Below are 26,218 nucleotides of genomic sequence, written 5' to 3'. Positions count from 1 at the left end.
ATAAGAAATTATAAATATAAACAAACGTAATAAGTTGAATGTATGATGAAATGGTGACTGATACAGTAGATCACGCACACGTGACAATGGCCGACGTTAGCTAGCTCGCAAAGTCACGTATACGTGACAGCGGCCGTCAAAGTGTTAAGATCTAATATTAGTGTGCAATTTAGTAACTTATAGACAGAAGAGTATAATAACATAAAATATGAATGGGATTTTGGCAACTCTCAGCCATATTTCTACGGACAACGGATCGAATAAATCCAAGAACCAAGTTGCACGGAACGAACCCTTCTTCCGGAAACAGCTGTCCACGGAGACGAAACTGTTTGCGTTGCACTTTTATCGGAGTTTCGTGTCGGAGCATTCGAGAAATTGAAAGGGAAAACGCGAGATGGAAACCACGCCCGGAATGTTAATAGCGGGTCAGCAGCGTTCTGCCGCGTGTATCTGTAGACGCATTGAAAGTCGAATGTAGTGGAGACTCTTCAAGATAAGGAAGGACGAAAACACGTCATTTAGATAAAACGGGGCCCGTTCGTGGCGCGGGTACCTGATACCAGGGGCGTCTTCACGGCGAGACGAAGCCAGGAGACATTCTTCAGGGGTACAACGTGTTCCCCTCGAGTCGTCTTTTCCCTGCCTAATAGTTGCTTTAAACCACTTTTAAAAGCGTCGTCCTGCTGTGTGTCCTTGGTTCGTTCCGGGAAGTATTAGGATAAAGAGATGACTACTTTGGACCTAGGGGATTGTTCGAACAAGATGTCGGTGATTATAGACACACGGTTTTTACCTTTATCTGCGTACTTTCTAACGAACCATAGACTTTACCAATTGGTTGAGCTTTTTAGAACCATGGTGCTTGGGCTCATGGTCAGTGACGAGTCGGAGATACGTTTCAACATCGTCGTTACGTTTGAAATTGATTGTCTTGTATCGAACCATTCTGATAGGAACTATAGATATTTTTTATCCTTGTTAGCGTTAAGGTTTGCAAAAAGTAAATTTAACAGGAACATTTTTAAAGTTGCCAAGATTTGTCCGTTTCACTGATACAGTTTTCACCAAGGTTTTAACAACGAAACTTTTTTATTTATGACTTGGTTGATCCTTTAGGCTGTAGGGCAACTACAATGCTCTTCGATTCTCTTTTGCAATTCAGAAATTAATGACAGCGTTCTTTCTTACGAGCTTTATAAAGATCAGTATTTTGTGTCATTCCAGAACAAAACATTTTTATGCTTCTATCCAATTGTGTACACTTTTTGCAATGTTTTTAAAATCGTCTCCATTGTAATAGGCAATAATTTAGTACAACAACTTGTACAATTATCGTTAACAGAACTGTTTGGATAGTAATTGTGAAATAACTATAACGATCTCTTGTATAATTGTAGAGTTGAAAATATAGTCGTTAGGCAGCGTCCAACATTGGTCATCAAACAAAGAAATTTTGTCTATATAGTTTAATTTTTCATCCTTTAATTTGGGAATAGCGAAACAATACATTGTTTTTAAACAAAGTCTCGTAAAACTGTAAGTTTCGTGCAAAAGTTTCTTCTTTCTTACTGTAGAATAAAAATATAAATTTCTATTCCAAAGAAATAAAACTAGAAATTTAAGTAGAACAAAAATATCTATTCCAAAGAGTAATTAATCTTGAAAACGTCCAACGAATAAAAGATAAATACAACGATTGTGTTTTTGCAAAAAGGGGTTGTTTCAGGTCAAATAGTCTCGAACAGAATAAAAAGATTAAACTAAAATATTTGTTATCACAGACGTTAGAACGTACCACTGTTATACAAAAAGTAATAGAGTATGGATTTTGGGGGTTTGTCTATTCACCAAAAATGATTATAATTGACCCCTGCAACTGAAAATAATTTTTCCAGAATGATTGGAAACTTTTTAATCTAATTTTTTAATAACTTTTTAATGAAGCCTCAGTTAAGAAATTGATATTCTTGATTTTCGTCTTATTTTGGCCTCTAGAATCTCCCATTAAAATTTTTCCCAGGGATGCTCGAACACCCAGTATAGATTATTATAGATCCTGGAACTTAGAAAAAATTGTCATCTAATATGTGTTCCAAACTTGATACACTTTCTTTTCAAAATTTCTTATCAGATCTGAGAAGTAGTGCGAACTAGATTTTTTCTGTTCGACGATTTATTTGTTACATTACGAATAACCGTCCAAGAGTTTATGGAATATTTCTCTCACTGTTCCTGGATTCTCAACAATAAAGAGACGAATGGGATAAAAACGATGAATGTAAAATGCAACGAATAAAAACAAAGAGAATGCGTTTAGATGTTTCGTAACGATCCAATAAGAGATCGATAACAGTACTCGTAGCAAAAAGATTCCGATGCCTCGTTGTATCGGTATCTCGATTTCTTGTCGGATTTTACTGGAATATTACATTTGTCGTAAAATGTGCAGAAATGAAAATTACGTTTCTTCCGAAGAAGTCGAGGAACAATTTTTCTAGAATGGATAATCGTTAAAAAGTATTCAAACGTCACATACCTTCCTCGTTTCTTTTAAGTGTTTTCAAAGAAGGTGTTTTTTGGTGGATGATTTTAAATCGCGATGCTTTTAATCGTTCCTCGTCCCGTTATGGTTGTTTACAATATTATTCCGAGCAGGGAACGGAATGTATTTCTAAAAATATTCGAATGATGAATACTTTACTAAATTGTATCTCATTAACAGGTCAAAAACTATGAAAATTAATTCTTAGAGTGAAATGTTAAAAAAAACAATCTTGATCGAAGTCATGAATTTCGTTGAAATTACAAAAATATTTCCAATTGACAAAAAATAAAACTTTGGCCTGGTAGAAAATTTCACAGGTTTGATTTGACTTTCGATTAATTTCTGGAGGACAAAACATTTTATTGTTCCTTAATCGATTACAGAAACAATTACCCTAGCTAAATTATTTGGATAGAAGTTGAAAGCCATATTTTCAGTAAAATATATTTTTCGGTTCGAACGGGTAACAAATCAATGACTTCTAATTGCATGCACGAACGAACACGACCATTTTGTGTTTAAGTTGATTCTTGACTTTTATAAAAACATTCTACAAGCAAAACATGAATAAATTTCAATCTCGGAATGTAATTTATAAATTGTATCTTTATATTATTCATACAGATTATTGAATTTGGGTTTGCCTTTATTTTGTAACCACATAAACTTAATGGAAACTTAATTCTACAAGATGAACACTCGATAGACAATTAATACTTCTACGTATCCGTGTGTATACAGAAAACAAAAACATATCAAATGATCTGATAAATAAAAATATATGTACCCATAACACGTCTGATTTTATATGCAACACTGATCAAATTTAGATTTAGAAACATCACGTTAGCTGCGCTTCTCTACTCTTTACATTTCATTTTCATCAATAAAGGCGTTACATATATAAATAAAATAAATTAATTAAAAAACTAACTAAAAATCTGTAAAATAAGTATTGCTCATTCATTTATGCATCAAAGCGGAATACTAAAATACGTTAATATTGATCGACGTGGTGTATCTAAAACATTGATGTATTTTTAGTTGCGACTATCAGGTATATTCTTTACTAATAGACAATGTCGATATTTGATCTGCACCGAATAAAAAATGTCAGGTTACTTGTCTCTCGTTCTAAGCATTCGACAGATGTATTCAGTAATTTCCATGTATTTCGATTACAAAATAATTCGAATGTACCCATCCCTGAATTTCCAACGCGCATGAGCAAATTGAAATTTTATCTCTTTTTATTACATAGTCGGTGTCGTCGCTCGAGAAGCGAACATGAAATTCGATTTAGCTGGCGACGACGTGTGTTATCTGTCTCTCAATGTGTTCAGAAACGGTAACGCAATGACAGATACATTCATCTGAGTGTCCTGGCGAATTAAATTTACATCGAAATGACAAGTGAATCATAATTAATCTCGAGTACAGAATCGCATGAGGCACGAGTTGAATAAATCAAGAAATTCGAAGGAACGAGACGCTTACAAAATTCACCGATGCTCCGAATAATATATTATCTTCTATGACATATGTGCGTGCTTCTGAAAACATTTTTTCAAAAAATATTTAAACAATTTGTATCAAAATAGATGATCTTAAAAACATAATTCTTGGCTTTCTAACAAACTACATATTGCATTTTCGTTTTATCTCAATATAAAATGTCACATATTTCGTAGTAAAAATTTTTCATTATAAACATTTTCATTAAAAAAATTGTTATTATAAATTTTAAATACGTTTTTCTGTATCTACAAACGTTTTAATATCCCGTATTACATTAATAAAGAAGAAATTATTTAACTCAATAATTAATCTTCTTTCGTAAAAGAACAGTCAGAAATTCATTTCAAGAATTACGTTGAATTTATATTTCTTAAATCAAAATTTTGTAACAGCATTGATTTCCTAACTTTTCACCAAATTCTTCAGATTTTATTATGAGAAAATAAAACACTAAATATCGTAAGTTCATGTAAGAATGTATTTTAAGAAATATATTAGCCTTTTCTTTACATAGTTTTCTTGACAAGTGAAAAGAATTTTTGAAAAGGCTTAAGTAGCAAGCTATATTAATAACTATATTTTTCAAAATACATTTTCCATTCAGATTGTCGCTTTGAAAATAAATATGAAAACTCGTATGTAACAAATGACTGATCTATTCATTTTATCGTGGTATTTATTATTATTATTGGTATTGGCCATGAACATATAATATTTATTATCAATCATTTTCAACAAATGAACGGAAATGCTAGCAGAAACATAGTTTAACTTGTAAACGCGCATATTTTATTTTTGTTTTGTGACTCATCATGACTCAAAGTACAATACACCTGTAAGAACGTTTTCTCTTGGGTGCTTTTATCCTGATCGAGTCTGATTTTCGAAACAATACCACCCTAGTTCCAGGTCTACTTCCTCGACTACCACTCGCTCTTTCGCCCCACGTGAAGATGAGGTGAGTGGATTTGACCAGAGTGAGCCCACAAACTTCGCCAAACTTCTCCACACCGTGGCTTCTACCGAGATAGTGGGAGGAGAATATCAGTTTAATCGGGGTTTTCGACCTGTCTAAAGTCAGAAAGTCCCACTCCAGCCATATATCCTCAAATTTGCAGAAGAATCATCTAATCACGACTAAAAAACTTGCATTGAAATTTAATATTTCTCAAACATATATCACGCGACGAATCCCTTTTAGAATATGATCACAGAAAACAATACCATGTTAGAAATGTTAATAATATAATTTAAAAACTAAGCAAAGTTTTGGTTACAACCTCTTTTTCTTCAAGATATTGTGAATTTATAGTGTTGCTTTGAATTTTACGTTTTGCCCAATTGTTTGGATCTTTCTAATTGTATAGAAGTACAAGATTCTGACTAACTGACGTTGAAAATGTACGTAACTTCACAGTTTTGGTAATTTTTGGATTTTGGAGAATCTAAGTTTTAAGAGTAAGTTATAACTAAACTAATAACATCTTTGGAATCATTACTACAAAGTAGATTGTGATTGTCCAACTTCCAACAGTTGATACGTTTCCTGCTATTAAGAAAACAAGAATGAAATTAATATTACAATTTCTTACGTTCTAACTATTTATAGGCTTTGTGTGCGGTATTTTTAATAATTTCTGGTAACAAAAATAGATGAACAAGCAATTAGTAGCTCGCGACAACAGTAGCAAAGTGGAAATTGGCTCTAGAGTTTGATGCGGCCGATTCATGAATTTAATCATCGATTTTATCGTTTCTCAAGCTCGTAAAAATATCGTTGAAGCGTCTGGTTGCGGATGAGGGAGGCATTCGAGGAAGAAAAGAAAACAATCGCGTTTTCTCCACCCTTGGATCGACATTTCCGCGGCGCGGTCCAGCGAGCAGCTGCGTTTAAAGTAACGAGATGACTGTAGGCAGAGATGAGATAACTTGGCCTCAATAATTCAGATACCTAACAGCTTAGCCCTGTCCCGTACATAATGCAGCCTATCCGCCCCATCGTGCTCCCTCATCCACCCCTGGTTTGACTGCCAACTCTCCACCTCCTTGATCCCTCGGAGCTTCTCGCGTCGCACCCCTTCGGCGAGCCATCAGCCAGTCCGATCGTCGGGCTGTTCCTCGAGCTTCTTGCCTCGGCTTTTAAAGTGTCAAACCCTCGAATCCGCGATTCCGAATCGTTCCGATCCGGCACTTGACCCCACCGATTCGCCTTGTTAAACATTCATCAGCCTCTGTGTTGGATCACGCCGGTAATCGGTCGAACACGAACATGCGCCGCTATAAAAGACCTGTTTCCTTTTAGATGTAAATCGTCGTTCAACGAAAGAGAAATACTCTCGCTACAGAACTGTTTTCAGACAATTATCAAATCATTTTCTCTAATGAGCATCGGACTATAGTATTATCGAAATGAAAGCTTAGCAGTTGGGGGACAGTAACGAATTTGACACTAATTTTAAAAAAGTAATGTCATCGTTGCAGAATTTTCCCACCATTACAGATGCTTATGAATATTTATAACCTCGGTTATATCTTTAAATTTTCCTGATATATACTACATTGTTAAACGTTAAAAATAATATGAAGATATTATACGTGTATCAAACATTTAATGGGCAACAGAGCGCCACTGTAACAAATGACATGCAGTGGACGAAATTTGTATGATACGATGATTTACTCAAAAAAGTTAATTGATTCTATACACTTTTACTGGTTATAAATCAAAAACTTCATTGACAACACAGTACGTTTACTATGAACCGATGATGCAAACATTCATAAGTTTCGAGTTTTATGTTCACGGGCAATAACATTCACATAACATAATTGACACCAGAAATATCGTTCTTCAGAGAAAATAAATACTTTATTTTACAAATAATTTGTTGGGGTGTTAAATAATGCCACTTGCATTACGCACATAACTCAATTTATACTTAGTTATCACACACGTAAATACAGGTATATGTATATATATAAACATAAAATCAACAAAATCAAATAAGCATGCGGCTAAGCATGACCACATGGCGTCGAAAGAGACATGCGACCACTGAGATGGCGCTGTAGTGGGGATGAGCAAACCCCTTTCATAATTTAAAAGAATTTCCGTTGCATTAGAATGCCACGAAGAAACATTCTAAATACGAAAGAAGAAGTAAACTTGGAAACATATTGCGATGCAGGACTTTCTCTTCGACAGAACTACAACTGAGTTTGCACACCTAAATTAATGATACAGGTGTTTATTTGTGGTAGTCCAAAATTATAATATTTGTGATTCAAACGCGGTGTAGCTTATGAATATCCAATAAAAGCATATTAGGAATAGGTGAAATTAAGCATTCTACTTGTTTACAATGTATACTTACAAATGTGTAAACTATTATCTACAAATTGGTACAAAAAAATGATTTCTCTTACCAAAACCTTGTTTCTTTTTCTTCCTTTGTCGCATTGTGTAATCTGGATAGAAAAAAAAAGCAAAGAACTTAATAATGACACGAAGTATTTATGAAGTTCTCCAGGTTATAGTTTGTTATCACACTTACTCAAATTTTCTCATATATACATATAAAATGCACAAGATGTTATTACAATACATAGCACGTACCATGTATAAAAAGACGAATCCAGGATAAGTGTTTTTTACTATTTACATTTAGTTCAGAAGTGTCACTCGCTAAAGAAACCTGTTTTTTAATAAATTTTTGTTGATTTCTAAACCCAATATTATCTAAAACTCGTTCTATAGTAGGTCGTTAACCTCGTTTCGTCGTCAGCTACAACGATGCGAAGTCAAAAATACGTAGTATTGTCTTAAAATATCAAGGTGGCCTAAATTTTTTATTAAATAAAATATTTCTTAGAAATTTGTACTATTATAATTTATTGCGATAGAAGTACCAAATAGGTTTCGTTCAAAACATTTTTTTATCAGCGTAAATTTCGGAATAAAATGTGTATTCTATAATGAAATACTACATGGCGATTTTATATGAAAAAATGAATCGAAAGTGTGGAATAAAATTTTTTCATGCGAGGCTTTATTTTGAAGAAAAACGACATTTGAAAATTTATCGGGTATGGCGTACCAGGATGACTCGATTTACCAGATTTCTTACTGTATTAAAATTAATTTTAATCGGTATTTAAGGTTACACAAAAAATTGAATGTTCACTTTAGAAACAGATTCTTTTATTAATTTACATGTTGTAACGTTATTACCTAAGATATTCCTCAAAATGGTTCACATTTTTCTAAACCTCTTCTATCGTAACAATTTACATTTTTAATCGTTCAAATGTTATAATAATTTGCTTTATTTACTTTGCTACAACAAAGTTCATTGTATCTAGGCAACCCATCGCGTGTCCCACAAATTTTCAACATTGTTTCCCTTGAATACAGAGTCTCGAACGGGCCTCCATATTTCGATTCATTCTTTGATGTAGAAACGTTAATGCTAGTACCACCGCTTATCGGATATCAAGTATACAGGGTGTTCGGCCACCCCTGGGAAAAATTTGAATGGGAGATACTAGAGGCTAAAATAAAACGAAAATCAAGGATACTAATTTGTTGATTGAGGCTTCATTAAAAAAAAAGTTCTCCGAATTATTTCGATCCCACAGCAAGCGTTCCAGAGTACTTACGTTACAAGTGTTCGAACGGTCCTCCATTGCAGTCCAAGCATCCTTCCATCCGTTTCTTGACGTTGTGCAATGCGTTCCTGATGTCTCTTTCCGTAATTTTGGATATTTCTTGTTGAAAGTACCTCATGTTTTGCAGTACACTTAGAGGAATCTCTGTATCGTGGAAAAGAACTGGTAGGTCGGATTCCAGAAAGTTTAGGTACCTTTGACCAGTCAATTTTCCGTTAAAGAAATGTGGACCGATAATCCATTTGCCAAAAATTCCACACCAAACATTTACACTGTACCGTATTTGATTGTTAGTGTTTCTTCCGAGGCGTGAATTTTCAATGGACCATGTATATTCATTATGTCGATTGAACATCCCATTGTTTGCAAATGTCGCCTCGTCTGTCTACAGAATTTGAAATACAAAATTTTCATTTTCCTGAATACGCCGTAAGAAATATCGACAACAGTTCATTCTTCGGATTTCGTCTCCAAGCCGCAATGTTTGCCCAACGGAAAACCGATAGGGATAAAAGTTCTGTGTTCTTAGAATGCGTTGAACCGAGGATTTCGAAATTCCACATTCTCTAGCCAGATCTCTCACAGGCGCATGTGACAGTCACAGACTACTGTCACACTACCTTCATCTTTAACAATTGGTTTGGGCACGTCTCGTTTTGGTTTGTGGAAAAACCCGTATTGACGAAAATTGGACTCCAGTTTATAAAACTACGAACGCGAGGGCTGTTGCCAATTGAGATACGTTTCTTGATACAGCTTTGCGGCCTCGGTACCATTTTGATTGCATTTATTAAACAAAATGAACATATCAACTGCTTAATTATTCGTAAATGCCATAATTTCGAAACACTGCGTCAGCAAACGATCGCACATGAGTAGTAAATACAACATATTTTTCTATTCCCAACCATTTAGGAGATATAGTCTGTTCCAGTTGCGTGGGACACCCTGTATAACTACCAAGGTTTTTAAACAACGATGACAACCTCGTAAAATAAATTTTATTTAATTTATAAAAAAACTTTTGCTAGCTTTGTGAATAACTCGAGTATGTGTTAATGCACATAATGCCCAAATGTTTCGTTTACTATGCCCTAAAATATGATAGTTTCAAAATGAAACGTGTAATAAATGACATACACATTCGTAATCTTAACGCAACGTTATTCAAGAATATCGAATGAAAACATATTAGAATCAGGTAAAACTAAGAATTGCGTTCTCGTTGCAAAAGATAAAGTTTACAATACATAGTTACGAATGCACGAAGTGTTGCCCAAAAGTTATAGCTAGCTATAAAGGGATAACGATAAGAGTAATGTGTCCCAGGTTGCGAGAGAATACGGTTATGCTGGCCACAGCGAATGGGGCTAGACCGTGTCGGGACTGCAAAATGTAATCGGCACGGCGCCCTCAATTATTAATTGCTAACCACGTTAATTACTTGCAAGGGTGTAGGCGCGGCTGTCACTGAAACAACGGCGTAGCAGCGATAGAATTTCCGGTAGCACGAACTAAATGTAATCGAATCGCCACCGTTAATAAAAGGCGCGTCATGTTAAATCTTATCGATATTCTGCTTCGATACTTCGTTACGTACGTTCAAATCGTGCACACAGATTCTACGAATGATGAAATAAAATTATTTCAACTCGCGAAGCAAATAACTGTCAAAGGATAGAATTTTAGTCTAATCGTACACGGTGTTCAGTTACTAATAATAATTCTTTCAAAATAAATCGAAAATCAAGAAGAAAACTTAAAACTTTGATTTTAGACAATTGTAAACTATATAATTTAAAATTTGTCTTAATACTTTTCGTAACCTTGCTAAAATCCATGAATCCTATTTTAATTTATTTCCTTTAATATTTCAACTTGAGAATTCAATTGTTTTAATTCCAAAGTGAAAAGTCTTGTTACTTATAATATGGATGAACTGTCAAAGTGTTTTTTTTACATTTTACTTTCCTTTTTAATACGAAGTATTAAGTAAACAGTATTAGAGAAATATTGATGAAGATTCAACATAAATATTTTATTAAACGCAAAAATTTCACTAAAAATATATTTTTGTGGTTACTTGATTTCTTAATTATAATTTCCAATTGAACACGTTTAATCCTCAGAAAAGAAATTAAATCTCAAAAGGAGAACCATTCCTGGGAATCAGTGATTCTATCGTTTTTTTCTTTTCTTTTGTGGCGTGAAATTTCACGAAACAAAAGTATCGGTGAAACACGAAACTAGTCTCGGTTGGAGAAAATTACAGGAAGTTCAGGTAGGCTTGCCCAACCCAGGAATGGAAGCAGAAAGGTCAAATTAACAAGGTACTTTCTGATCTTCGATAGGTCGGATCACGGTATAATTCGTAAGGAGACACGTTGCCCGAGTGCCACCGGTCTTTAGAACACCGCACGTGTTGCGTAAAAGGAACCAGTTTCAAGAAATTACAGCAATCCGTCTTAGAAAACGTTATAATCTTAAAAAATATTTGCCCTTCTCTTGTCTACCACGGTACTCGATAGATTCACCACTGAATTGGACGAATTATAAACCAAAGAATGCCGCAGATACCCAACCATCGATGCTTAATTTTTTATAATTGAACTCGTTTTCATTTTTCGAGCATAAAATTATTTATTTGAGAAATAACTCTTATTATTTACATTTCCGCCAATGAAGATAGCTCTCTTCATATTTAATAAGAAGACACAACTGAATTACTGAATCTACATAAAAAATTTGCACTTAAGCGTATCAGGCGCGACTAAAGAGAAAAAATGTTCTCGAAAAGATTTATATATTTATATGTTTTCATTCTCGTAAAGATTTTACTTATTGACGTCTTAGAATCATAGCTTGCCATTAAACTTCCACTCCCGAAATTTATACTCGTGTCAACGGTTTTAACTTTGCTCAAATCGTGCCAATAATGTTTAAATTCGTCAGAACCGACCAGATTAAATATATCCTCGTCGAAAAATATGATAGTTCTCCATTCTTCTTTCCAACTCAACGTTACTGTATTAAACCTGGTAAAACGTTCACCAAAACATATCAATTAATGCAAAAAGCATATGGCGATAATTGTTCCTCTCGTACACAAGTTTATGAATGGTACAAATTGAGGCAGATCATGAAGACATCGTGAATCGTGGGGGAAAAAATGTGTGGACCAATAAAATTCAGCCAAAGCTTTGGGTACTCGAGAAATAAACTGGAATTATCGAAAGATACTACCACATTATAACCAAGTAATTTAAAACTTGACATTGACGAACATTGACGAACGACTAAAAATTGGATCGAGTTGATAATTGCAAAAAACATGTAATACAAAACTCGACACAAAATTATAACCTAAAACCGCCATTTTTTCTACTCGTAGTTACCATTGTGTTCTGAACTATTGATTTTAAAATTTGGTAGAATATAAATCTTTGCTTTGATTTTGGGAAATATATTAGGAAAAAAATTGAAAAAATAAGAGGAAATAAAGCCCCAGCATGAACCTTTCGCGATTAATTCTATCTCTGGCGTTTAACAACGCACGGTTGCGAAGGTGAAATCATAAATCCGCTTAAAAGCAAACGAAAGATAAGGGGCGCGTTTCCCACAATTACGGGATCGGAGCAACGAGTGGGAAAATAAACGACTCGATCGTGTGTTGATTGCGACTGAGAACTGCCGTTATCTGAAATCTTTGGTCGACATCGGCAGCCGTTCTAGTCGTTAATCGTGCAACAAACGATCGAGTTGTGTCTCGATCGAAGCAACTCGTTCGTGATACACGGGCTACCGAGGGGGCAACGCGCCGATCTCTCAAGAAGAAGCTGGAACGGCTCTCGCGGAGATAAACAAAGGTACAACGAAACCGTTTAATTATCGAGGACCGGAGATTAACTCTAATGGAACGACGGTGTTTCGTGGCTCGTATAGAAGCGGCTCGCTGATTGGCCGCGTTATCCCGTCTGGCGCCTACCAGACTGAATAACTTTTCGGTTTGATCTCGTTGGCAAAGAGCACTCGACGGTCTCATCAATACCGCCCGAAATATTGTCGATAAGCTAGTTGAAAATAAAAAATTAACAACTTGAAACCGAGACAATACATACTTCTAAGCGATACGCAAATAGTAAGCTAAATTGGGGATTGGAATTTAATTACAAAGAGTGTTTGATGTTAGATTGTTCCACAAATTCGTTTTAAAATGACAGAGAACGATATCTATTCCTACACTAATTTTGATTTATTTTGATACCAAATTTTACCAAACCTGATACAAATGATATAGCTAATGAAAGCTAAGTCACATAGGTGTTTTCTACCATTAGTAACTCCTTAGAGTTGCATTCCTTTTATATTTCATACTATCCAAGCTCTTTCTCGCGAACTTCGAATACTTCAGAGTGAGTTTTGCTATTATTCTTATTAAAAAGTTCAAAACAATCTATCGCGTCAGCTTCGTCATATTCTTCGCATCGTAGGCTGCATAGTATTTCAAATGCTTCGTATACGCCATTTTCTATTGTTTGTGACTCTTCTACACACCCTTTGTACATATTATATTCTTAAATTAACATTTAACCAAGCATTCCTTACTATGTGGCAACAGTCTATTTTTTATCGTTTCTTCAACCGAGTCATAGTGAAGAAATAACATTAATTCTTGAACAAATCTGTTCGATACATTCGTTTAAAACGTTTGATTACTTTTTCATCCATTGATTGTTGAAGGGATATCGTGTTAGGTGGAAAATACATGATTTTAATAAATTCATCCTTAGTATTTAATGTTTCACAATCGTGATGCCATTATTATATGTTAGAAATAGTATGTTCTCTCTGTGTCTGTTTGTTAGCTGTCTTTCTCTAATTGATACTAATAAGAAACCATTTCGAAGTGTCAATGAATGAACCAATTTCGATGAATTTAAACACGATATTAATCAAAAATATTTGACCGGTATTCATTTTTATCTATCATGATCCATGAAGGGGTGAAACCTATTCCTAAATTAGGGACAGTAAAACATATTTATATCTTACAAACTATTGAAACCAAATTAATGGCGTAAACGAATAAATTTTATACTTTTTAATAATGAATTTGAATGTTTAAACGAATTTACAAAAATTCATTTGTTTGAATGATATATTTAAAAAAATTGTTTTTGTTCATTTGTTTGGCCAAGTATTTACATCATTGTCTGTAAATCGTTCTTTTCTGTGTTAATGATGAACATAATTTCTTTAAATATAAATTACTAATAATCATAACTTAATCTTACTTCAGACATTCTAATACAAATATTTTTTACGATCTTGTTAAACGCATAATAAATTTTTCCTAGGGCTATCATCCCTTCAAAATGTATCATTTGTTTTAAATATTGCTATATAAACGTAACCACTAAAATTGTGAATAAATATTCATGATTGAATCTCTCAATTATATGTATAATGTAACAATGTCGCAATAAGATTGACAGATGTCATGGGTCAATATCGGTTTGAAATTTCGTTTGTTTCAAATAATTCGTCGCTGTGTAGATTAAAATGATATAATTTATCAAACTATTACATGGAATTTCTAATAATAAACGTTACGTTCTGGCAAAAATTAATAAAATGATATTACGATTTGTTTTTTTATCTTTTACAGATTATTATTCCTTCAAATATCTAAACACATTCTTAGAGGGGATAAATTGCGTGAACGAAAATATAGTATTTATACTTTTCTCAATTGTTGTAAGAAATGTATTCAAGCAGACGAAGATTATTTTATTTAGTACATATTTATTTCCTACAAATAAATAACTTTCCTTCATAAAATCCAACGTTTCATACGAACCAATCTAATACTTACAATTGTATGTTAAATTTGTTGTGTACAGCTTTATAAAGTTCATTCGATGTTTTAAATCAAACAAGTTTAGGTTCATGGTAACATAGATGGTAGTAAACGAGTCATTTATCCTATTGGATTAAAAATATAAATAATAAGGAAACTTAGGGTCATAACTAGAGTAAAAGTTTTACAAATTAGTCGTGACAGTCAACATGTTTTTAAAAATATTTACCGTGGTTAAGAAAAACATTCAATACAGACTTCCGTCTAAGCAGATCATCGTCATTGCCAACAAGTCAGCCATTTTGCGGTTCCCTAATAGACTTAGTGCTAGAAAACAGATACCCTCGAGCCACCCCTTAGCGAGCTAGCGCTGTGCCGTCGACGAATCGAATTAACTTTATTACGTTTGTCTTCTGTTTTCCGCCCCAACAACCACCAGTCTCTTTTCACCCTCAGCTGCTTTCGGTCGATTTCTCCAACCGCGCTGTGCGCCATCCACTTTTGCTCTTCGCCGTTCGACCGAACTGATCTCGTCGGACGAGGATACTTAAGAGCATTTCGATCATCTCTTTCAGCCTTACCGATTCGTTGTTCCGATCACACCGAGTCTAATCTAATTAAATTCTTTGCAATTTTCCACTTTGCGTTGTCTGATCGTAACAAATATATTAGATTGATGCATATGAAATCTCGTTTTTACAAATAAAACTTTAACCACGCGTAACATTTTTAGAGCAAAGATTGAGTAATTTGAATATTCCAGATTTGAAAGAAATTATCATTTCTGTTCATTTATTCATTTATCCTTTAAAAAGTGATCTAAATGTTTAAAAAAGTGAAAGTCTGTACCAATACAGATTGTTTTTTCATTAATTTTGAATGCATTTTTTCTATTTTTTTACAGTTGGAGTCTGAAGTAATTGTTGACCCAGATGGTAGAAAATGATAATGAATAAGTCCCTCGGATTATTACCTTTTAATTATAGACGAGTTTCAAAACATCTAATCCTTTGAATTTTTATTTCAGAAGATAAATCAACATTATATTCCCTATTTCTCTGCAATAGTTTCGTTCCAGCCTTGGGCTAAATGTGTAATACTATCTTATAATAGATGTACAAATTACTTGAAAATTGAGAACAACTGATGTGAAACAGCGAATCAAAATTATACTTGTCATTTATTGTCATTCTATGTTTATCCTTGGAAAATCACAAAAAGTAACACACACATATATACCATTAGATACATAAACTACAGGTCTGAAGATATAGAAAATAAATTATTCATTCTCTATTGTGGAACTGTTTCGTATAGCACGTATATTGTATGACGTAAATCATCACAGTAATAGATAAAACAAAAATTATAATATAATGTAAACTCAGAAGTATTTGAAATTGTTTTTCGAAAAATAATTACCATTTTTTCAGATCCCACATTTATAAACTTTACCTAGAAAGAATTTTGAAATATTACAAATCTTCATAGATGTCGAAACAATTGTTCAAGTTATTATGAAAGGTCTAAAACATATATTTCCCGTTTCGAGATGTTTAAACATTTACGTTTCATCGCATTAAAAAATATTTTTCATTGAACATTTAAAAATTAAATGTTCTGCTAATGGGAATTTTTATAAGATCGTTAAATTTCATGAATAACTTGCACGAAAATGTGTTTCGAATGACAGCCACTTTTAAAATTGACAGTACCTACTACATATGTAGTCGATTACTTACAATAACAAAAAATAATTAATTTCATTGAGAAAACAAATTTTTTTATTTTTAGAATTACATTATTTAATCTATATTTGCAACCTTATAATTACTTTTTCAACGTATTTACCTGTTTTTAAAATTTAAAGATAAGTACCGAGAAATTGGGATTACAAAATAACTTTATCTTCCAACAAGATATGTAATAACCCTAAAGTTGTGTAAGAGTTACAAACGATTAGATCCTTTATAATGTACAAAAATCTTTAAATACTCTACCTCAATCGTCCGGCGTCAACCCCATCGAGCATTTGTGGACGAAATTAGAATGTTCTGAACAAAAATATAGACCAACCTCCAAAGAAATGTTGAAAAATGTATTGACAACTGAATGGAACAAAATAGACGCAAATTTTACAAAAAAACTAGTCCAATTAATACATAAATGATTAGTACATACAAGGTGTTCGGCCACCCCTAGGAAAAATTTGAATGGCAAATTCTAGAGGCAAAAATAAGACGAAAATCAAGAATACAAATTTGTTGATTGAGGCTTCGTTAAAATGTTATTAAAAAATAAAATTAAAAAATATCAAATCATTCTGTAGAATTTATTTTCAGTTGCGGGGCTTGATTACAATCATTTTTGGTGAATACACATACCCCTGAAATCCTACCCAGTTTCGAGAAAAAAATTCGAATAGGTACTGAAATTTTTAGGCGTAATTAAAAAATTTCAAATCATACTAAAAAAATTATATTTAGTTACAGGGGTCAAATGCAAGCATTTTTAGTGTATAGACATACCCCGGAATCCTACGCACTTTCGAGAAAAAAATTCTTTACCGAAAATCTAATGTGAGGCCATAATGCTTCCCTGAAATTTTATGCAAATGTTTAAAATATCATAACTTCTGAACGTATTGAAGGATTTTAATGTTTCAAAAGGCAAACAATGCGTATTTTAGTGTAGAATATGTAGACATTCTAAGAATATTCGAAAAGTTGTTCCTTAAACCCGTAAAATGACAAAACCGCCATAAAAATAGTCTAATTTTCAAACGGCTGTAACTTTTACAATAGTGAACGTATCTCAATGAAATTTAGTATAGAAGTAGAGCTCATGGATACCTTTAAAAAAGTACTAAACAAAATTTCCGTAGCACGTCAAACAAATTTATTAAAAAGGAAAAATGAATTTTTAGGAAAAATCGACGGGGGGCAGCTGCTGAAATTTTTTGGCGAAAAAAAAATTTCAAATCGTTCTGGAAAAATTATTTTCGATTGCGGGGGTCAATTACAATCATTTTTTATGAATACACATACCCCCGGAATCCTACGTACTTTCTTTACCGAAAATATACTGTGTGGCCGGAAATGTTTCTATAACTTTTTAACGAAGCCACAATCAACAAATTAGTATCCTTGATTTTCGTCTTATTTGGGCCTCTCCCATTAAAATTTTTCCCAGGGGTGGCCGATCACCCTGTATAATAAAATCACAAACAAGTTTTCATGGAATAAACATTTATTCTGGAAGGATACTTTTATGTATGTTTTTTTGTTACTTCTGTTGAGCCGTTCATAATCTCGCGGCAATAAGCATGCCGCCAAATGGCGCCACCTATAATAAGGTTTAAGATCGTGCGGGGATTCCCGTGTCTTTTGTTCGTGTCGAGTCGAGTCGTTTGTTCGAGCCGCATGGTCGACATCACATACTGTAATTTATTTAACTATGTAATATGTAAAGTGGTTGTGTTTAACATTTAAATATTGTCTATATATAATTATCCAATCAGTTTCTATTCAAGAGGACCTGATATTTTTCAACAACTTCTTCAAAAAATAAGTTCTATTCCGAATAATTATTGCGACAAGTTCTTGGAATGCGAAATTCCGCATACTTTTCTTTGAATATACAAATTTGAAATGATACATTGTTGTTTTAGGAATGAGTTTAAGTCTACAGCTCTCATAATGTTTGAAAAAAAAGTGACGATTCAACGTCGAATGAGTTGTTCGCTGTAGACCCATCGTATCATTTCCTGTATGGTCTCTGGGCAGCTTAAATCCATTGTTTGTATCGAAACTTGTATCGCAACAAGTATTAGCTTTAGATAACTAGATATTCAGTTAATAATATTGTAATGATAAAAACAAAACTGCATGACCCTGTAAATATTTGTTTACCAATGAACCTGAATGGAGTCTAAAATTAATAAAAAAAAAAATACTTTTGTTACAGGCGGCAAACGGCAGAGGAGAGAGAAGCTGAGAGGCAGGCGGCAAATCGGTTAATGTTGTCCCTTCAAGCCGAAGCGCTTGGAAAAGTAGCGTATCCAACAACGGTACCCAGTCATCCAGCAGGGACCACTGTTCCCAGTCTGGATAGGCAGCAACCACCCACTACGCTGACCCACCCCAGTCAGTGGGCCTCGCCGTACGGCCCGCCACAACCCTTGGCCGAGCCAATTTGCTGAACCTCGGCGATTCACGCGAACCGAAAAACTCCTATCGAGTGAACTCGGTGTATTAATTGCGTCACTTTTGTATCTGGATGAGAGGAATACTGTCGCAACTCAAAATGTGGAAACGCGACCATTCGCCCTTACGCAGTCAATTAGCAGTGAAATTGTAAGTAGCGAATTCTCTCGAAGAGGACGAACGTGAGAGATCGTGCCCTCCGATAATTCTAACAACTAAAGATTGTAAAATAACAGCGACACGTACTAATTCGTTTACCTTGTTTTCCAAAATCGTATTTTAAATTCGTAGTGAACTTCTTACATCGGAACAATTCAAAGCGAGTAAATTTACAAAAGTAATTCTCGCTTGCATATGAAACTGTATAATAACCGAAATAAGATATATTTATTTGATTGGGTCCCATAATCGCGATAACAAACGACACCGTGTGAATTAGACTTCTTTTTTTTTTGAGTTGTGACAATATTGCTGTCAATTTATTGCGTCATTGTTTTGACGATGCTTGTAAAAATTCGTTTCCGAGGTTTCTTGAAGCTGTAATATATTTAGTAATTACTTGAAGAACACGCGAAAGCTGTATTAATCGACGATCTGATAGAATTATCGATCGTTAAAGTCGTTTTGTACATCAATTATGTGCACACGGTTTATTTAAAAAATTTTCCTCGTTGAAGCACTGTTGGACACTACGGTATCGTGCCTACATTTGTAAGTATACATTATTTATTTTCCATTTCTCTTTGCTTGCCTTCAGTTATACCATATGTACACAGTACAATCTTGATTAGACCATTTTAATTATTCTACATTTCCTAATTCAACTCTTAATAAACGAAATAAAGCGAAAGACACGAAATTATAGTCACATGAAGTGGTATGTTATTTGTCTTTCGTTCCAATTTATACATAGAGTATTTTGAAGATTCAATTGATACTGTTCTATTTACTAAAAATTAAATTACATTCAAATATTTGACCCTAATTCAAATTTGCTGAATGTGGTATTACACTCAATATAAAAATGTACGACCATGAAATTTTAAATATGTTACTGTGTTTTAAACACTATTTAGATTTTACTATAGAGTTTTTCAAAATTGAAATATTAATGGAAAGCTTTAGTGCTGCTCGTAAATTTTGTTATTTTCAATATCTCAATCAAGTATTGAATAGTTGCCATTCTAGACATTTCCATTATAATTTTCACACTGATAAATCATTCGAGGTATTTTCACATAAAATTCAAAGTCATTATAGTTAAGTAATCAGTACGCGAATGCACATTATCGATCACAAGTTTGAAACCACCATTTCATGAACTAAAAATGGAGTCCTTTAGTGCAATTTAAAATTCGTGTATAGAAATAACACTCGAATGTCCCTACTTTTATTCAGAAATAAACCACTATTTTCTTTATTGACAGAATTATACATTACTGTTATTATAATTATCCACCTTACTTTTCTTTTTATAACTACCCTTATTCTATCTTTCTGGGCACTTATTTATCCCGAAATGTATCAATAAAGGTGTTCTCAAACTTATGACCGATAAGATATAACGAAACATCGTTTAATATTTAAAAAATTACTGCACATTTCAGTAAGAGGTACGAAGAGTTAAAAACGTTACGCAATCGATTAACCGATCTAAAAAATGTATCGCGTAATAACGATTTTACTGACTCACTCTAATTGTCAATTAAGCCGCGTGCTCGTCATTTTTTATTCCAAATTCTCTGTATAATCTCGTTAAACGTCTCGATGGATCTCGCGAATGATCGACAATGAAACAACGAAAATCGCTTGTGTTTCGTGTGGAAAAAATTATAATTCAGCATGAAGGTGTAAACGTTCGTACGAAACTTCGGTCACTAAACACCCAATACTATTAAATCTCTTAATGAACTATAAAGGTTGTGGATTATGGCATTCCAAGTCACGCGTGACGATTCAAACACATTTAACATTTGCATAATAATTACAAAGGCCCATGAAAATTAGGAGTTGTGAAACGAAACAATTCATAAGTAGAAAAAAAAACTATAATTTCAGCGAGCAGTAAGATTTGTAAGGTTTACTGAAATATTAAAAATATTTTTAACACGTTTGCTTCTTATCGTTGTAGAAATAAAAACAATTAAATTTATGATTCTTCGTGTTCTCGAAAACTAATTTGAGAAAAAATTGTAATAATGGCAGTCTGTGATTATAGAGTTTCTTTAGTTATAATTTAATATTAAAATTAAAATTAAAAAATTTAATTTTGATGATGAACGTAGAAAATGTGTGCATATATTTGTTGCTCGATAATTTTGGTTACAATAAAACAGATATAACAATTATCTAATTAAATTGTAAACGTAACTTTGTTTTATTTAAAGAAGAGACTATGTAGAAACTGACAAGCATTAACGAAACAATTCGAAGTATATTTTCAGAAATTCGGAAAATCGTTTAACTTATTTTTTGTCGGCGGTGGTAATTTATGAATTTAAAAGTTTTGACAAGGAAAGGACGAGACGATCGTCAACGCGATTCCAATAATTTCGGTGCAAACGCGCGATGAGCCTCAATATGAATTTATTATAACTATTACGTACGAGCGCGCGTTATCAATCTACGTTAAGAAAATTTCCCAAAAGGGGGAACGTAATTGCTGTAGCTTTCCTTAACGTGGCATTATTGACAGTGGAAAGGATTCCCGGAGATCGAACGAAAAAAAAAGCGTCAGAGGCCACCGAGTCGACTTAATTGCACTATTTCTAGGTAATATCAACGTCTTATGTCAAGACAGCCAATTTTATCGACGTACTTAATTAACGAAACGAGAGGTCTGATAGGGAGCTAAAAGGAAACTTAAATAATTACGAAGTGCTTTCGTTTCACGGTTGCCTATAAGATCGCTTTGGAAGAAACGACCCTCGGGATAAAGATATGCAGGGACATCGGAACAATTAAAAAAGAGGATGAAACGCAACGGCGGATGCGCGAAACGAAATCCAGATAGCTTTAAATATCGTGTACAGTCGTTCCCGCTTTCGAGTGACAAAATGGAGGTCGATAGTTCGCTTGAAAACGAACTGGGTAGCAATTTTAATCTCGTACAGAGATCCAGCGTTGCAACTGCCATCTGACGAGCAAAATCGATGCGCCGAGAGCCAAAATATCTTCGTGACAGAATTATTGATACAGTAAAACCTCGATTATTGCTGGAAACTGGGGTCTGAAAATTTCTGCAATAATCAAGGTAATCGATGCAATGTGTTGTAACCGTATTTGCTGAATTACATCGCACGAAAAACTAAAAAATATGCCCTTATGACCAAATTTTCTTTTATTATATATAATTATATAATATTTTTAAAGCTATTATGACCAGGAAAATTACGTGTATAGATACCCTAATGATGCAAATGGATTGAGGGGATATTCTAGTATGAACCTTTTAAAAAATCGATTTTCTTTCAATTTTCTTAAAGAACATATTCTCAAAAATATATTTGAAAAATCATTGAATTCCTAAAATTATTAAAGTTATAGTTGTTTTAAGAACGTGATGGTCAGCATCGTTACTATAAAGACACAAAATTTTAAACACGTTTTTCTAGAAACTATGTTTTTTAGGGCGACGTCTATAATATGTTAAAATATACTTAACCAATTGACACCAAATTTTATACGAATATTTGGAAAACGTAGGACTATAGTTTGAAGTAAAATTATTTCAATGTTCGTATTCCTTCTATTTTTTTCAGTCCCATAGGTTAAAAACAAAATGTGAAGAAGTAGATAACCAAAATTCAGACAGTCACCATTGTATTAATCGTAAATATTTTTCCGTGTTAGATAAACAGGAGTGCTGACACTATGAGACGACATTTTTTTATTGCTACGCAAGCACATGACACCGACAATTTTGATTTTTGTGAATGAAAAAAAATGTAGTTATTGCCAAAACATGTATAAACATACCCTTACACTTTTACTGCAAAAAGTTTTATAGTAGAATAGCCTCTTAAGGATTAACCCGTCCACATGTCGACGCCATGAAACGAACGGGGCTCTCGTGCAATAATCGAAGTTCAAAATAACCTATGAACTCTCCCCGTGCACTAAAAAGAATTTCATAAAAAGACATTTTTTAATGGGGTAAATAAATAACACTAAAAGTAGATTATTTTGAAAACAATTTTTACTTAATTATATCAGTATTTAATTAATTTGTTGGCGATGTTTGTGCTTGGTCCTGAATAGCTTCAAAATTTGTTGCGATAAATAGAGTTCTACTGTATTACAATTAAATTCATCTTTAAAGGGAAACATCATTTTATCTATAACCAAAATTAGAATATTACTTTTATTTTTTTTTATGTTTGAACAAAAAGCGAATTACCCCCGTTGAAAAATAACATTTTTCTTTAAAACATCACCATTTTGTCATTTTTGAACATTTTCAAATTATTCCAACTCGTGCCATAAAATACCATCTATTATAAGAAGCTTTGCTTGCTTAAGCTGACTCAATTTAAAGTGAAGAAATTTTTTATTTTGTCGACATAAGATATTTGGTGTGTTATAAGTGTATACTGAATAAGTAGTGAAGTTTACTTGAAATAAATTCCCTAAAAATGACTACTTTTAAATTCCAAAAAAGAAACGACTGCCCCTTTAAGATTTTGAAATGCGTAATAGTTTCCGAAACAACTTAGTGCAATTAAAAATATACTAAATAAGATTCTGTTTGGACTAATTTTCGTAAACAGAACTTCACAGTCAAAAAATTGTGATTTGCATTAAGTAAAATTAAATTCCTTGTGCGTATTTTATCGTTCTGCCGGAAACCGTCGGCCGACGGTTCACACGTGCTGGACAAATGTAAAGACTTGTAGGAATGATTCTGTTATTTAAATCCGATGTAAAAATTGTCGCTTGAGAGCAGGAATTTTTGTAAGATATTTTGCAAATTTTTGAATACTAGAGTCTGCCAAATGTATTAAAAATGTTCGTTTGCAACTGGATTTAAACGTTTCCATACTAGAGCATCCAATTTTGACCAAAATTATTATTATAATATAAATACGACTTTCAAGCATTTTCTCACATGCTTTTTTATATTCCTCGTAATATTAAATTTTTCAAAAGTTTGAAATACTACTAACAAGACGAAATGCAAGAATTTAACAGATTGTGACGAGACGCTTTAATCATATTAATAAAGATAAATACTTTCATATCTTGGCCTGATTTTGTTATTTAAACAAAAAAATTCGCTCCAGAAAGCGAAATGAGATTATTTATTTGAAAATTCATCGTGAAATGTTTATTATACTATCTAAAACGTCAAAAAGCGAATAAGAATGTGTTCAGTGAGTAATGGTAAATAATACGAATAATTGTTACAATAAAATATTTTACTGAATTAAAATATGAAACGTCTCTTGAAATCTTTTAACGAGCGCATTAAACACTTTTGTGCAAACCAGTTTACAAGCCTCAAATTCTATTTTTGCATACTAAAAGTGCGTTGCATTCTATTGCAAAATTTTTTAATTATCTATATGCATATTTTTATTCGCCAATTAATGTCCTTTGAGCGTTAAAGGATTGAACTCTTATTTCGTTAATCAACATCATCACTTTTATTGGTATCACTTTTGAATTGCAAAAACTAGCAGTAAAGCCTTGTTCAGGGTTGCCCTCGAAAGATGTGTTCAGTTCGTGCGGAGAACGCCTATAGGCGTTCGACGAATACATCGAACGCATTGCGATCGAGCGGTCCGCACGTGGTGTACGTCCCAAATTTGTAACGCTTAAACAGTTTAAAATACGCTACAGACGAATTTCATTAATACCTGTTTGTGATAGCAACAATTTGAGACATTGTAAGACACGATTCTTATTTACCGTTAGTCCAAAATATGGCGTTTGGCGCATTCCTTCGCACAGCGCAGCATAATTGAAAAATCGATATGACATATCCATGTACATATTAGCGTGATAAATGTAATTAAAGATATTAAAGTGTATGTATGATATTAACCTGTTTTAGCGATCGACCTCGCGAGCAGAAATGTTTGATTTTGAGCAGATAGAATTAGGCACGCACACGTACAAACACGGCCACGCACACACACGGCATGTACATATTACTTTACACACCGTAACACGTAATTAAGAAACTATTATCGCGAAAAATACTGTATGTGTATTGCTACTAATTAAGATTCGTCGTCGTCATCGAATAGAAGCGTATAAGTATTAATTAGGCACGCGTTAAGTTAAGAGCAATAGCAATTATCGATTATAGCGAATGATGTGATGTTATGTAAGTACAGTGTAACGTTGTATATATGAAAAATTGAAAATGCATATAAAATGATGTAACTGGTATAACGCGTGTACGTTGATTATGAATTTCACAAACTCACGTTATTCGTAATCTAGCGACGAACCTGGACCCCGTTAGGCATTATTTATTCTTTAATTAACGCTTCACCATTGTATGATCGTTGACATTACTTTGCAATTTACGTTAAAATTGTTTAATGTTAATTAACTCTTTTCATGGAACTTCAAGCTCGTACATCGTCCTTTTAACGCATTAAAACGGCTAAAAATATTCAAAAGTTATTCGTATGGCTGTTTTCTTTTAAACATAAAAATGGATCAATATTTTGTAGGATTTTCTTTCAATCCTACAATTAGTTTCGAAACACATTAGACGTTTTATTTGGTGTAATTTTCAACTCTTCTATTGCATCGTTTATAACATTTTCTTTCTATGAAATGTAACATTTTAGTATTTTCCCTATCTAAATAATTCCACAAATTCTTAATAGGATTAAGGTCGTGTGATGATATAGTCGTTTTTAAATAATGAATTTTCTGCTCTAACTCGCAATCTGTTTCCATCTTTTGGACTGCTTTATAATTCCTCATTCAAAAAATCCCTCTATTTTCCTGCAAAAAACTAATTAAATGTTTAATAGCCTCTGAGGAATCAAAGTTTCGTCCATTGAGGGAATTTTGCACACTGAGGAGCAAAGGGAAAATTACATAAATTTTTACAGGTCGTGCCTCATTATTTCTTTTTTCGAGATATAACAACAAAATATGTTTAAAATGCTCCATTTGGAGTTTATAAAAATTGATTGATATTTATTGCAATATGAATTTTGTCTTATCAGTCGTTAGTTATAAAAATATTGTTAAGTATAATTAACAATTTTCATCATGTCGCTATATTACAGTCAATAGAACAAAATATTTTCCACAGTTTAGTAAAATATGACAATAATATATTCGTCTATCTAACACTACTTCGATCGTTACTAACGATTTCCGTTTAAGTAAAAGAATCTAGTTTTTTCTGTAAAATGATTAACATCATTTTGTTACAACTTAGTTTTTGTG

General features: G+C 33.2%; 1 protein-coding gene across 1 annotated transcript in view; it reads left to right on the top strand.

Annotated features, from left to right (window-relative positions):
• LOC122403613 (homeobox protein MSX-2) overlaps positions 1-18,795 on the top strand; it is a 95,712-nt gene extending 76,917 nt beyond the window's left edge. The window contains exon 3 of the mRNA XM_043407227.1: positions 18,561-18,795. Within this exon, the coding sequence (XP_043263162.1) occupies positions 18,561-18,795 (235 nt within the window). The remainder of the gene's footprint in view (positions 1-18,560) is intronic.
• The last annotated feature ends 7,423 nt before the right edge of the window (positions 18,796-26,218 follow it).

This window comes from Colletes gigas, unplaced genomic scaffold (assembly GCF_013123115.1).
Source record: "Colletes gigas isolate AHSC1104 unplaced genomic scaffold, ASM1312311v1 Colletes_gigas_Sc00063, whole genome shotgun sequence".
NCBI classification, from domain to species: Eukaryota; Metazoa; Arthropoda; class Insecta; order Hymenoptera; family Colletidae; genus Colletes; species Colletes gigas.
The sequence above is the reverse complement of the archived record's forward strand: the minus strand, read 5'-3'. Positions and strand labels throughout refer to the sequence as shown.